The sequence below is a fragment of the Dama dama genome, chromosome 20, assembly GCF_033118175.1.
Source record: "Dama dama isolate Ldn47 chromosome 20, ASM3311817v1, whole genome shotgun sequence".
Classification (NCBI taxonomy): Eukaryota; Metazoa; Chordata; class Mammalia; order Artiodactyla; family Cervidae; genus Dama; species Dama dama.
This window is the reverse complement of record NC_083700.1, coordinates 58,369,253-58,384,634: the sequence shown is the minus strand read 5'-3', so window position 1 is coordinate 58,384,634 and position 15,382 is coordinate 58,369,253. Positions and strand designations below refer to the sequence as shown.

General features: G+C 37.4%; 1 protein-coding gene across 1 annotated transcript in view; it reads left to right on the top strand.

Annotated features, from left to right (window-relative positions):
- Positions 1–505: 505 nt before the first annotated feature.
- Positions 506–15,382, top strand: part of SPATA1 (spermatogenesis associated 1) — a 52,265-nt gene continuing 37,388 nt past the window's right edge. The window contains 3 exon segments of the mRNA XM_061121524.1: positions 506–573; positions 5,826–5,932; positions 7,896–8,013. Of these exon segments, the coding sequence (XP_060977507.1) occupies positions 538–573; positions 5,826–5,932; positions 7,896–8,013 (261 nt within the window). The 5' untranslated portion in view covers positions 506–537.

The window sequence follows — 15,382 nt, the reverse complement described above, 5'->3', positions numbered from 1 at the left end:
CGGAAGCCTCGTGTGCTGCAGTCCATGGGGTAGCAAAGAGTCAGACATGACTGAGTGACTGAACAGCAGCAGTCATTTTTATAGTTTTAGTCCTTCTACTTCCAAAAGTGTATTTCTACTTTATGTAAAAAGCTATATATATTTAAGCTTAATTTTTGATCGAGAGAAAATGAATTATTTAGTAAAAAGAGTTTTAGTCACAAGTCTACTGTATTAATAATTTACCCCTTAGTTGTATGGGATATATGATTTTCTTTGCATTTACCAGCCCTACTTATCAGTAGTATATCGTTTTAAATTATTATTATAAGTTTGCATACTTATCGAAGTTTTCATTTTGACTCTATTTTAAAGCCTTTTGTTTTTTTCTGTTTACTTTTTGAACGAATCAAAGACCAGAAATGAGTGGAATGCTATAAGTTAAGCAAGCCAAACCAAAAATCTGTTATAACCTTTTTTAAATACTAAATGAAGAAAAGATAAAAAAAAACCTACAAAATTCCAACTGATAATTACCCTATTCAGACATTGGTGAATATGTCCCTCAATCCAAGTCAACCTTCTTCATCAGAGGTAAGAGAATCTTTTTGTACTGAAATATAAGAAACACCTACCTACCATTGGTTTTTAAAAGTTTTGATAAAGCAAAAATATGGATTATATAAAGTATTAGATACTAACTCCACTGTGAACCCAATTTTCTGTATCCAATTATTTGATTACAGATCTTGTATCTCTAAGGACCCCAATTATACTGGTACCTCTAGTGCATTGACCCTATAATCTTTTTTTGTTTGTTTGTTTCTCAGGATACCCTCTCTGGCTATCTTAAATATCATGGAGCATTCTTGATCACTCTCTTGCACAAAATTTTGACTCGTTACCCCCTCTCATTTCATTGTACTCCTTGACAAAACAAAAACCCTGGTTAATCTTCATCTGTTCCTCATGTATACCTACACTGGCACATGGCTGGAGAAAAATATACCAGCATAAGGACTATTCTCACTTTAAATTAATGAGCATGAATTTCAAGTGGAACTTTTTGTTAAGAGGCAACAAGTCTACCTCCCACTTATTCTCTGTTCCACTGTTTTAGACAACTATTTCATACTTTCTCAAACCCCCGTACCTTCTTCCCATTTTTTTCTTTAAATTAACTCCAAACAAGTTTTCACTCCTCTACTCCACCAAAACCGACTGCCCTGTTCGCCTTTCCATTACTAAAGCTATTGTTTAATTCTTATCCCACACACGCTTGATCTGTATGTGCACAATAGTTGACACCATTGATCACTCTCTTCCTTGACATAATTCCTTGTTATTCATTCTGAGTCTTCTTTCAAAAAATATTTATATATTTGACTGCATCAGGTCTTAGTTGCAGCACATGGGATCTGTAGTTTAGGCATGCAGGATCTTTAGTTGCAGCATATGGGATCTATTTCCCTGACTAGAGATCGAACCTGGGCCCCCTGCACTGGTCAAACAGAGTCTTAGCCACCAGACTACCAAGGAAGTCCCTGTTCTGTCTTCTCTTTTAGGTGTTATTTTTCTTCCTGATCTCTTGATACTGGGGAATTTCAAGGGTCAGCTCTTTGTTCTCTTCTCTGTTTGCACTCATTGTGATCTTATTCAATCTAGTAGTTTTAAATACCAACATTATGTTAAGTATTCACAAATTTATATCCCCATCCCTCTTTCCCAAACTCCAGACAGATGTTGTCAACTGCCTACTTGAAATCTCCACTCGGATGACCAATAGACAGCAGAAACTCAACATGTTTGAAACTGAACTATACTTCTCCCCGCAACCCAAACCTGTACTAACCATGACCTTACCCACTTCAGTTTATGGCAAATCCATCCTTTTAACATATGAGGCCAAATACCTTGGAGTCATACTTAATGCCTTACTCAAACTTCACTTCTTGGATGCTCAGTTCAGTTCAGTCACTCAGTCGTGTCTGACTCTTTGCGACCCCATAGACTGCAGCACACCAGGCCTCTCTGTCCATCACCAACTCCCAGAGTTTACTCAAAACTCACGTCCATTGAGTCGGTGATGCCATCCAACCATCTCATCCTCTGTTATCCTCTTCTCCTCCCGCCTTCAATCTTCCCCAGCATCAGGGTTTTTTCAAATGAGTCAGCTCTTCGCATCAGGTGGCCAAAATATTGGAGTTTCAACTTCAACATCAGTCATTCCAATGAATATTCAGGACTGATTTCCTTAGGATGGACTGGTTGGATCTCCTTGCAGTACAAAGGACTCTGAAGAGTCTTCTCCAACACCACAGTTCAGCTTTAACTAGACAGACCCTTGTTGGTAAAGTAATGTCTCTGCTTTTTAATGTGCTGTCTAGTTTAGTTGTAGCTTTTCTTCCAAGGAGCAAACGTCTTTTAATTTCATGGCTGCCAACACCATCTGCAATGATTTTGGAGCCCCCCAAAATAAAGTCTGTCACTGTTTCCATTGTTTCCCCATCTATTTGCCATGAAGTGATGGGACCAGATGCCATGATCTTTGTTTTCTGAATGTTGAGTTTTAAGCCAACTTTTTCACTATCCTCTTTCACTTTCATCAAGAGGATCTTTGGTTCTTCTTCACTTTCTGCCATAAGAGTGGTGTCATCTGCATGTCTGAGGTTATTGATATTTCTCCCGGCAATCTTGATTCCAGCTTGTACTTCACCCAGCCCAGCATTTCTCATGATGTACTCTGCATATAAGTTAAATAAGAAGGGTGACAATATACAGCCTTGACATACTCCTTTCCTGATTTGGAACCAGTCTGTTGTTCCATGTTCGTTCTAACTATTGCTTGTTAACCTGCATACAGATTTCTCAAGGGGCAAGTTAGGTGGTCTGGTATTCCCATCTCTTTAAGAATTTTCCACACTTTGTTGTGATCCACACAGTCAAAGGCTTTGGCATAGTCAGTAAAGCAGATGTTTTTCTGGAATTCTCTTGCTTTTTCAATGATCCAGCAGATGTTGGCAATTTGATCTCTGGTTCCTCAGCCTTTTCTAAATCCAGCTTGAACATCTGGAATTTCACAGTTCACATACTGTTGAAGCCTGGCTTGGAGAACTTTGAGCATTGCTTTGCTAGCGTGTGAGATGAATTTAATCTGAAAGAAAATAGCTGAATCACTTTGCTTTACACCTGAAACTAACACAAAGTTATAAATCAACTGCACTTCAATTAAAATAAAAAAGATATGAGAACCAAATGCATATGTTATCCTTAATTGGATTCTAGATTGAAAAAACATTCTGAGGACAGTTGGACAATAGGGGAAATTTGAATATGGACTAGATATCAGTTGACATTAAGGAATTGTTAGTTTTCTTAGATGTGTACTTGGATTATTCCACTTAAAACTGAACAGTACTCCCACTTTTATCTTCCCTTTTTTTTTTTTTTTGCCTTGCTCTACTTATTCTTTTTGACCAGGGCTGTTCACTTTCTAATTTTCTATGTCACTTACCAGTGTTTTATATTTAATGTTTATTGTCTGTGTCCCTCACAAGGCTGACACTAGTCTGAGGCAAAGGAGTCAGTTGTCTTTTGTGCAAAACTTAAAGAGGCACCCAATAAATTAAGTAATTAAAATAAATAATAAAATGTTTCTAAAATGAAACATTAATGGAAAAACCAATGATGAACAAGATATCAACATTTTAAATAGAAACAGGATCCAATAATGCTATGCCTAGACATTTTGGAACCAGAGGCAAAAGGCAAAATATATACCCCTCTGTATCCCTTTTAATGTATTTTTAATTTATGTATTTATTTATTGTAGAATAGTCATTTTTATTTTCACTTATTTTTAAAAATTTTTAATCATCGTTGATTTACAATATAGTGTAAGTTTAAGACGGGCTTCCCAGGTGGCTCAGTGTTAAAGAATCTGCCTGCCAGTGCAGGAGATGCAGGTTTGATCCCTGGGTCAGGAAGAACCCCTGGAGTAGGAAATGGCAAACCACTCCAGTATTCTCGCCTGGGAAATTTTGTGGACAGAGAAACCTGACAGGCCACACAGTCCATGGGGTCCCAAAGAGTCGGACACGACTGAGCAACTGAGCACTCCACAGGTAAGTTTTAGGTATGAAAGTGAAAGTCACTCAGCCGTGTCCAACTCTTTTCAACCCCATGTATTATGCAGTCCATGGAATTCTCCAGGCCAGAATACTGGAGTGGTTAGCCGTTCCTTTCTCCAGGGGGTCGTCTGAACCCAGGGATGGAACCTAGGTCTCCTGCATTGCAGGAGGAAGCCACAGCACAGCAATTCAGTTACACGTGTGTGTATATATATTCTTCTTCAGATTCTTTTCCCTTATAAGTTATTACATAATATTCAGTATAGTTTCCTGTGCTATTTAATGTATTTTTAAATAATTAATTGTTTTAATGAGAATATTATTGATGAGTTTACTTCCATTAAAGCCAGGAAAGTAAAATTACAATAAAGTTGCATTTTGATATAAATAGAATTTTTAACCTTAAAGTGATGTCCTGAATTTTAATACAGGCTTGCAAAATTTTCAATATTTTTTCAAATATGTTTGTTCTGGAAAAAGTTAGCCATTAAGAAATGTAAGAAATGTAAATATTTATTAGTATAGCTTTAATATTTACTATTGTAGTATTAGTACATAGTATAGCTTTTAGCTGTTAATAGGATGGTATAGCCAGAGAGTAATCTTTTAAAAGCCCTGATATTTAAAATACAGCATATAGGAAACTTCACTATTCAATCTATGCATACATCTTAAACTATTAGTTAATATTCTGACATCAAAATATACAGATAATATGCTTGGTCTATAATAAAAACGAGCAAGTTACTCATTCAAGAGTCATTTTCATTTCCTATAAGAATTACTAATATTAATGTGAGGTCATATTTACTTCAAATTTAAAAAACATTTTTTTCAGATACATTATACTGTAGTGTATAATCATTTAAATGCTTTGACTTTTAATATGGATGAGTAGCAAACTTTCATTGAAGTAAAAGTCTTTATTTGCTATAACTGTTTTGTAGGAATCTAAATATTCTCAGTGGGTGAATTCTAATTAAGGTCATAAAACATTAATAGAAAAGGTGATAGTACATATAAGCACAGACAACATATAAACAGAGACAATCTAAGCTTACAGACCTGCCCTATATGGAAACAACCATTCCTTTCCATCACTGGTCAGGAATAGGTTCTCCCTCAAATTCTGGTAAACAAAAATATTCCCCAAACCCCTGTATTCACACTTCAGCAGGTTAGAACTAGCAACAATCATAACAGCTGTGTTAGGGTGACTATTCTATAGTCAGGATTATATATGTATATAGAATGTGTTAGGATTCTATATGTATATAGAATAAGAACTATACATATATATGTGTGTGTGTGTGAATATATATATATAAGGAATAAGGATTCCACAAAGTCACACAAATTAAACTATGTAGGTAGGGGTCAGGGAAAGGGGCATTGGTTGGTAATAGGAAATCTGATCTTGGCAATCTAGTGTCCTCACTGCAAGCCACAAATGTTTTGTGTGTCATATATATGTTAAGGAAATCTAGCACCACATCTAGGACATTGTTTCCAAGGGGAAATGTGCTCCAGTGCCAAGTAGCCAACTTAGCTATTTCAGGCTCTTCATTTTGTTTTTTTGTATGTGTTTGTTCAGAAGGATACATAATATACCTTGTTTATTTCAACAATGTTTATTAAACTTAAATTCTAGAGGACATTAATTGATTTTTCTCACTTAAAAATGATTTTAACTGACTTTATTCTCAATTTATTCAGTTGGTGGAACTTCATGTTTTTTATGTACCTGAAGGATCATGGAATTATAAGTTAAATACCATTTCAATAGAAGTTATTAACAAATTCATTTCAGCTGGATTTATAAGGCAAGTATTTTGTAGTCACATTACAATGTGTCTGAAAAAGTGATCTTTTTTTTTTCTGCAGAGAAAAATGCTTTGTGGAAATTCAAAATTGTAAGTGAAAAATATCTTGTTCGTGTGATGGATCCAGTCCCTGCCTTAATGAATACTATCAATAAATAATACTATGTAACTGTTAAAAAGTGCCATAGGAACAGATATCACTTAGCCACCACACTGCCACCTAGAAAACAGAGTAAAACTAACCTGTGTAGTAACCAGGCTATACACAAAGAGAATTAAGACCATATTTACCTGAAATTAGAAACCTCCTGAAGAGCTATGAATAGTGGTTAAACTAGCATATCTACAATGACTTTTTCACTGAACTATTTAAAAATAGAAACACAATATATATATACATATAACACATATGGGCTTCCCAGGTGGCGTTAGTGCTAAAGGACCCGTCTGCCAATGCAGGAGACTTAAGGCACATGGATTTGATTCCTCGGGAAGATCCCCTGGAGGAGGGCAGGGCAACCCACTCCAGTGTTCATGCCTGGAGAATTGCATGGACAGAGGAGCCTGATGGGCCGTTGTCCACTGAGATGTAAAAAGTTGGATACGACTGAAGCAACTGAGCACACACATAACATATATATTTTTTCACATTCACAGAAACACACATGATACTATGTGTTCTAACTGCCTGTTGTTATTTCTCTTGAGGACACCTCAGTCTTCCTAATCTTCCCGATCATTTCTTTTAAGCACACAAACTTCATTTCTTTTAAGCACACGAACTTCCTTTCTGTTCTGGAACACATTAGACATAGTCCTACCTCAGAACTCTTGTACTTGCTGTTTCTTTTGTCTAAAGTGCTCTTTGTGTCTTTACATATGCTATCTCACCTCCTTCATTCATGTCTTTTCTCCAATATTACTTTTTTGTTTATATTTTCTCTCATCAGAATACTCATCCTTACCTGCTTTATGTTTCTCTATAGTACTGGGCTTCCCTGGTAGCTCAGCAATAAAGAATCTGCCTGCCAATGCAGGAGACGTGGGTTCGATCCCTGCATTGGAAATGTTCCCTGGAGAAATAAATGGCAACCCATTCTAGTGTTCTTGCCTGAAGAATCCCATGGACAGAGGAGCCTGGCAGACTACAGTCCATGCTGTCACAAAAAATCAGATAGGACTGAGCGACTAAACAACAACAGCAAATAGTACTTAGCAGTGTCTTATGAATTTAATTTTTTCTTACTTACTTTGTTAATTTTTCACTTCCACCATTAGATTGTAAGGTCTATAAGGGCAAAAATATTTGTTTTGTTGATTGCCTTATTCTCAACCCTACAACAATGTCTGACACAAAGAGGAGCTCAATATATGTTTGTTAATTGAATGAGTTAATTATATAATATTCCCCTAAAAGTCTACAAAAATAAGAACTCAGAACAAGAGCTTTAAATTTTAGATGTTGAGGAATGAAGTGTTCCCAATAAGCGAAGATGTTTGACATTCGATCATCAAAGAAAGTTTTAAGCATTAGCTAACAGTGTCAAATTTCCAAAAATCTGTGGCTAAATCCTTCTTTAAGATACATATAACATTATATAAATATCATTGCAAGGTTTTATTTTAATAAAAAACTGAAGGTAGATGAGAAAAGTGAAACTGAAGGTAGATGAGAAAATAAGTCCTTTTTAGTTCAGAAAGGACTTTTATAAACTGTACCTTTGGATAATTTAAAATTTTAATAATTTTATTGATTAAGTGACTTTTAACCATTTTGTAAAAATATATTTACAGCCTTCAAGCCTACAAAGTTCCAAGCAACGTAGAAACACAATATATTAAGTTATATATGATATGTTAAATTAGTATTTGGAGTTGAGTTAAATGACTAAAGCTATTGAATCTTTATTATAGCTGAAACCTATTTTATTTTACATTATAAGGCAATGTCATGATATTTCAGAGTATCTCCTCACCTAACTTTACAAGACCTGAGGGAGCGTCTCAGTGAGTTCCTTGGTGAAGAAGCTGTTGCAGAAAAATTTTTATTTCTCAAATGCATTGGAAATAATCTAGCTGTAGTAAGTTTTCTTAATTTTTCCTTTTGATTAAAGAAAAGCATACATTAACAAATTTTCTTTCTTAAATGCTTATCAACTCAACTCCTTAATATACTATGCAATATGTAATCTCAATCATAACAAAATGGAAATATCATTTAGCACATAGGTCATCAAGAAAAGATGGGCCTTTCTGGTATATTACTGTGCACTAAAATATGGGGGGGGGGGGGGGTTGGGGTGTAAATTTCCTTGGGGAGAAAAGAAAGATAAATTTTAAATGTGATCATAAATTTTTAAATTTAATAGCATTTAAAAGCTTTTAAAATGAGCACTTACGGGGAAAAAAAAGGATTCTCATTTGTTAGGCCACAACTAGCCTTGTTTGATGTGGAATGACTCCAATATACTGTATTTGATGGGGCAGGAATCAGCTGTTCTCAATTGAACACTCCTATTTGTAACTTCAGTGGCAGGATTTTCTAAACAGAGAGTTCTCCTAGCTGAAATCTCAGTCCAGCAAACCATTAGATCTCAAAGTTTCTGGTTTCTCATATTTATATAGGTTTATTTCTCTAATCAAGATTTTCCCTATTTAAACTCTAAGTGGGCAAGAATCCCTTAGAAGAAATGGAGTAGGCCTCACAGTCAACGAAAGAGTCAGAAATGCAATACTTGGGTGCAATCTCAAAAACAAAAGAATGATCTCTTTTCGTTTTCAAGGAAAACCATTCAATATCACAGCAAACCAAGTCTATGCCCCAACCACTAATGCTGAAGGAGCTGAAGTTGGATGGTTCTATGATGACCTACAAAACCTTATTGAACTAACACCCCAAAAAAGATGTCTTTTTCATCATAGGCGACTGGAGTGAAAAAGTAGGAAGTCAAGAGGTACGTAGAGTAACAGGCAAGTTTGGCTTTGGAGTACAAAATGAAGCAGGGCAAAGGCTGAGAGTTTTAACAAGAGAACGCACTGATCATAGCAAACACCCTCTTCCAACAACACATGAGGGGATACTACACATGGACATCCCTAGACAGTCAATACCGAAATCAGATTGATTATGTTCTTTGCAGCCAAAGATGGAGAAGCTCTATACAGTCAGCAAAAACAAGACCAGTAGATGACTATGGCTCAGATCATGAACTCCTTATTACCAAATTCAGACTGAAATTGAAGAATGTAGGGAAAACCACTAGACCGTTCAGGTACAACCTAAATCAAACCCCTTATGATTATACAGTGGAAGTGAATGGATTAAAGGGATTAGATCTGATAGAGTGCCTGAAGAACTATGGACAGAGGATCCTAACATTGTAAGAAGGTGGTAATCAAAACCATCCCCAAGAAAAAGGAATATAAAAAGGTAAGGGTTGTCTGAGGAGGCCTTAAAAATAGTTGAGAAAAGAAGAGAAGGGAAAACAAAGGATAAAAGGAAAGATAGACCCATCTGAATTCAGAGTTCCAAAGAATGGCAAGAGGAGATAAGAAAGCCCTCCTAAGTGATCAATGTAAAAAACAGAGGAAAACAATAGGATGGGAAAGACTAGAGCTCTTTTCAAGAAAATTAGAGACACCAAGGGAACATTTCATGCAAAGATGGGCACAATAAAGGACAGAAATGGTATGGACCTAACAGAAGCAGAAGATATTAAAAAGAGGTGGCAAGAATACACAAAATAACTGTACAAAAAAAAAATTTTAATGACAGAGATAACCATGGTAGTGTGATCACTCACCCAGCACCAGACCTCCTGGAGTGTGAAGCCAAGTGGGCCTTAAGAAGCATTACTATAAACAAAGTTAATGGAGGTGATGGAATTTTAGCTGAGCTATTTCAAATCCTAAAAGATGATGCTGTGAAAGTGCTGCACTCAATATACCAGCAAATATGGAAAATTAAGCACTGGCCACATGACTGGAAAATGTCAGTTTTCATTCCAATCCCAAAGAAAGGCAATGCCAAAGAATGTTAAAACTACCACACAGTTGCACTCATCTCACATATTAGCAAAGTAATGCTCAAAATTCTCCAAGATAGGTTTCAACAGTATGTGAACCAAGAACTTCCAGATGTTCAAGCTGTATTTATAAAAGGCAGAGGAACCAGAGATAAAATTGTCAACATCCGCTGGATCATCGAAAAAGCAGGAGAATTCCAGAGAAACATCTACTTGTGTTTCACTGATTATGCTAAAGCCTTTGACTGTGTGGATCACAGCAAAGTGTGGAAAATTCTGAAAGAGATGGGAGTACCAGACCACCTGACTTGCCTCCTGAGAAATCTGTGTGCAGGTCAAGAAGCAACAGTTAGAACCAGACAAGGAACAACAGACTGGTTACAAATTGGGAAAAGAATACGTCAAGGCTGTATTTTGTCACCCTGCTTCTTTAACTTATATGCTAAGTACTTCATGTGAAATGCAGGGCTGGATGAAGCACAAGTGGGAATCAAGATTGCCCAGAGAAATAGCAATAATCTCAGATATGCATGTTAACACCACCCTTATGGCAGAAAGCAAAGAGCCTCTTGATGATGGTGAAAGAGGACAGTGAAAAAGCTGGCTTAAATTTCAGTGTTCAAAAAACGAAGATCATGATATCCAGTCCATCACTTCATGTCAAGTAGATGGGGAAACAACAGAAACAGTGACGGACTTTATTTTCTTGGACTCCAAAATCACTGCAGGTGGTGACTGCAGCCTTGAAATTAAAAGATGATTGCTCCTTGGAAGAGAAGTTATGACCAACCTAGACAGCATATTTAAAAGCAGAGACATTACTTTGCCAACAAAGGTCCATCTAATCAAAGCTGTGGTTTTTCCAGTAGTCGTGTATGGATGTGAGAGTTAAACTATAAAGAAAGCTGAGCACTGAAGAATTGATGCTTTTGAACTGTGGTGTTGGAGAAGATTCTTGAGAGTCCCTTGGACTGCAAGGAGATCAAACCAGTCAATCCTAAAGGAAATCAGTCCTGAATATTCATTGGAAGGACTGATGATGAAGCATAAGCTCCAATACTTTGGCCACCTGATGTGAAGAACTGACTCTTTAGAAAAGACTCTAATGCTGGGAAAGATTGAAGGCAGGAGGAAAAGGGGATGACAGAGGATGAGACGGTTGGATGACATCAGCAACGTGATGGACATGAGTTTGAACAAGCTTCGGGAGTTGGTGATGGACATGGAAACCTGGTGTGCTGCAGTCCATGAGGTCGAAAAGAGTTGGACATGACTGAATGACTGAACTGAACTGAAACTCTAGAATGCCATTTATTCCTATTCTACTCTAGTTTAAACATATCATTATTATGTATTTCCTTATGTGGTTATTTGTTTAACATCTAACTCTGCCTAGACTGTAGCTCCCTATGAGCAAAGGCCTTATTTTAATCACTATTTTATATATGAGTGCCTAACAAGGCTTTTAGCACTTAGAGGCATTTAAGTGTTTATTGAAAAAATTAAATGATGAATGATAATAGAAAAAATAAACATGCCCCCCAAAGTAGTACTGTAGAGGAATTTGCTATTGGAATTCTTGGGCTTATCTGCTAGATTTGAACATTTTGTCATAGAGTTCTCTTCCATACACAGAATATTAATTTACTGATCATTAAGTTAGTTTCCCAAAAAGAAGAGAAGTGAAAAGCAAAGGAGAAAAGGAAAGATATTCCCATTTGAATGCAGAGTTACAAAGAATAGCAAGGAGAGATAAGAAAGCCTTCCTCAGCGATCAATGCAAAGAAATAGAGGAAAACAACAGAATGGGAAAGACTAGAGATCTCTTCAAGAAAATTAGAGATACCAAGGGAACATTTCATGCAAAGATGGGTTCGATAAAGGACTGAAATGGTATGGACCTAACAGAGCAGAAGATATTAAGAAGAGGAGGCAAGAATACACAGAAGAACTGTAAAAAAAAGATCTTCATGACCGAGATAATCACAATGGTGTGGTCACTCACCTAGAGCCAGACATCCTGGAATGTAAAGTCAGGTGGGCCTTAGAAAGCATCATTATGAACAAAGCTAGTGGATGTGATGGAATTCCAGTTGAGCTATTTCAAATCCTGAAAGATGATGCTGTGAAAGTGCTGCACTCAATATGCCAGCAAATTTGGAAAACTCAGCAGTGGACACAGGAATGGAAAAGGTCAGTTTCCATTCCAATCCCTAAGAAAGGCAATGCCAAAGAATGCTCAAACTACCACACAAATGCACTCATCTTACATGCTAGTAAAGTAATGTTCAAAATTCTCCAAGCCAGGCTCCAGCAATACGTGAGCCGAGAACTTCCAGATGTTCAAGCTGGTCTTAGAAAAGGCAGAGAAACCAGAGATCAAATTGCCAACATCCTCTGGATCATCAAAAAAGCAAGACAGCTCCAGAAAAACATCTATTTCTGCTTTATTGACTATGCCAAAGCCTTCGACTGTGTGGATCACAATAAACTGTGGAAAATTCTGAAGGAGATGGAAATACCAGACCACCTGACCTGCCTCTTGAGAAACCTGTATGCAGGTCAGGAAGCAACAGTTAGAACAGTTAGAACAGTTAGGAACAACAGACTGGTTCAGAATAGGAAAAAGAGTATATCAAGGCTGTATGTTGTCACCCTGCTTATTTAACTTATATGCAGGGTACATCATAAGAAATGCTGGGCTGGATGAAGCACAAGCTGGAATCAAGATTGCTGGGAGAAATATCAATAACCTCAGATATGCAAATAATACCACCCTTATGGCAGAAAGTGAAGAGGAATCAAAAAGCCTCTTGATGAAAGTGAAAGAGGAGAGTGAAAAAGTTGGCTTAAAGCTCAACATTCAGAAAACTAAGATCATGGCATCTGGTCCCATCACTTCATGGCAAATAGATGGGGAGACAGTGGAAACAATGTCAGACTTTATTTTGGGGCTCCAAAATCACTGCAGATGGTGACTGCAGCCATGAAATTAAAAGACACTTACTCCTTGGAAGGAAAGTTATGACCAACCTAGACAGCATATTAAAAAGCAGAGACATTACTTTGCCAACAAAGGTCCATCTGGTCAAGGCTATGGTTTTTCCAGTGGTCATGTATGGATGTGAGAGTTGGACTCTAAAGAAAGCTGAGCGCCGAAAAATTGATGCTTCTGAACTATAGTGTTGGAGAAGACTCTTGAGAGCCCCTTGGACTGCAAGGAGATCCAACCAGTCCATCCTAAAGGAGATCAGTCCTGGGTGTTCATTGGAAGGACTGATGCTGAAGCTGAAACTCCAGTACTTTGGCCACTTCATGCAAAGAGTTGACTCATTGGAAAAGACCCTGATGCTGGGAGGGATTGGGGGCAGGAGGAGAAGGGGACAACAGAGGATGAGATGGTTGGATAGCATAACCAACTCGATGGACATGGGTTTGAGTAAACTCCGGGAGTTGGTGATGGACAGGGAGGCCTGGTGTGCTGCGGTTCATGGGGTCGCAAAGAGTCAGACACGACTGAGCGACTGAACTGAGTTGACCTGAATCTTGGAAGAAAAAGAATTACTCCCATAAATGTTTGTTCTTTTTCATGATATGTAAATTACTAAATATCAGCCACAGAATTCTAAATTAGAAGTGATTTGACAGTAATTAAAATCAAGTTCTAAAATGTTTCTAATAATTTATTGTTTTCAACAAATAGTTATTGATGTTTTTCTGTATACAAAATGAGGGAAAAAAAGAATTGGACATAGATTTTTCCCTTAACGAATATTCAGTTTAATGGTGAAGATAAAATATAGAAATAATTAAAACAGCATATTCTGTATATTTCGATGATCCAATGGATGTTGACTATTTGATCTCTGGTTCCTCCGCCTTTTCTAAATCCAGCTTGAACATCTGGAAGTTCACAGTTCATATACTATTGAGGCCTGGCTTGGAGAATTTTGGGCATTATTTTGCTAGTGTCTGAGATGAATGCAACTGTGAGGTAGTTTGAGCATTCTCTGGCATTGCCTTTCTTTGCGATTGGAATGAAACTGATCTTTCCCAGTCCTGTGGTCACTGCTGAGTTTACCAAATTTGCTGGCATATTGAGTGCAGCACTTTCACAGCATCATCTTTCAGGATTTGACATAACTCGACTTTAATTCCATCACCTCCACTAGCTTTGTTCATAGTGATGCTTCCTAAGGCCCACTAACTTCGCATTCCAGGATGTCTGGCTCTAGGTGAGTGACCACACCATTGTGATTATCTGGGTTGTGAAGATCTTTTTTGTATAGTTCTTCTGTGTATTCTTGCCACCTCTTCTTAATACCTTCTGCTTCTGTTAGGTTCATCCCATTTCTGTCCTTTATCGAATCCATCTTTGCATGAAATGTTCCCTTGGTGTCTCTAATTTTCTTAAAGAGATCTCTAGTCTTTCCCATTCTTTTGTTTTCCTCTATTTGCATTGATCACTGAGGAAGGCTATCTTATCTCTCCTTGCTTTTCTTTGGAACTCTGCATTCAGCTGTGTATATCTTTTCTTTTCTCCTTTGCCTTAACTTCTTTTCTCAGCCATTTGTAAGGCCTGGTCAGACAACCATTTTGCCTTTTTGCATTTCTTTTTCTTGGGGATGGTCTTGATCCCTGACTCCTGTATAATGTCATGAACCTCCGTCCATAGTTCTTCAGGCTGTCTATCAGATCTAATCCCTTGAATCTATCTCTCACTTCCACTGTATAATCGTAAGGGATTTGATTTAGGTCATACCTGAATGGTCTAGTGGTTTTCCCTACTTTCTTCAATTTCAATCTGAATTTGGCAATAAGGAGTTCATGATCTGAGCCACAGTCAGCTCCCAGTCTTGCTTTTGCTGACTGTATAGAGAGCTTCTCCATCTTTGGCTGCAAATAATATGATCAATCTGATTTCAGTATTGACCATTTGGTGATGTCCATGTGTAGTCTTCTCTTGTGTTGCTGGAAGAGGGTGTTTGTTATGACCAGTGTGTTCTCTTGGCAAAACTCTAGAAGCAAGAGACTTCCAGAAAAACATCTGCTTTACTGACTCTGCCAAAGCCTTTGACTGTGTGGATCACAACAAACTGTGGAAAATTCTTAGAGAGATGGGAATACCAGACCACCTGACTTGCCCCTTGGGAAAATCCTATGCAGGTAGAAGCAACAGTTAGAACTGCACATGGAGTAACAGACTGGTTCCAAATTGGGAAAGGAATACGTCAAGGCTCCTTTGACGGTGCTTTTAAGTAAGCAAGGTATATTGTCACCCTGCTTATTTAACTTATATGCAGAGTACATCATGAGAAATGCTGAGCTAGATGAAGCAGAAGCTGAAATCACAAGCTGGGAGAAATATCAATAACCTCAGATATACAGATGACACCACCCTTATGGCTGAAAACAAAGAGGAACT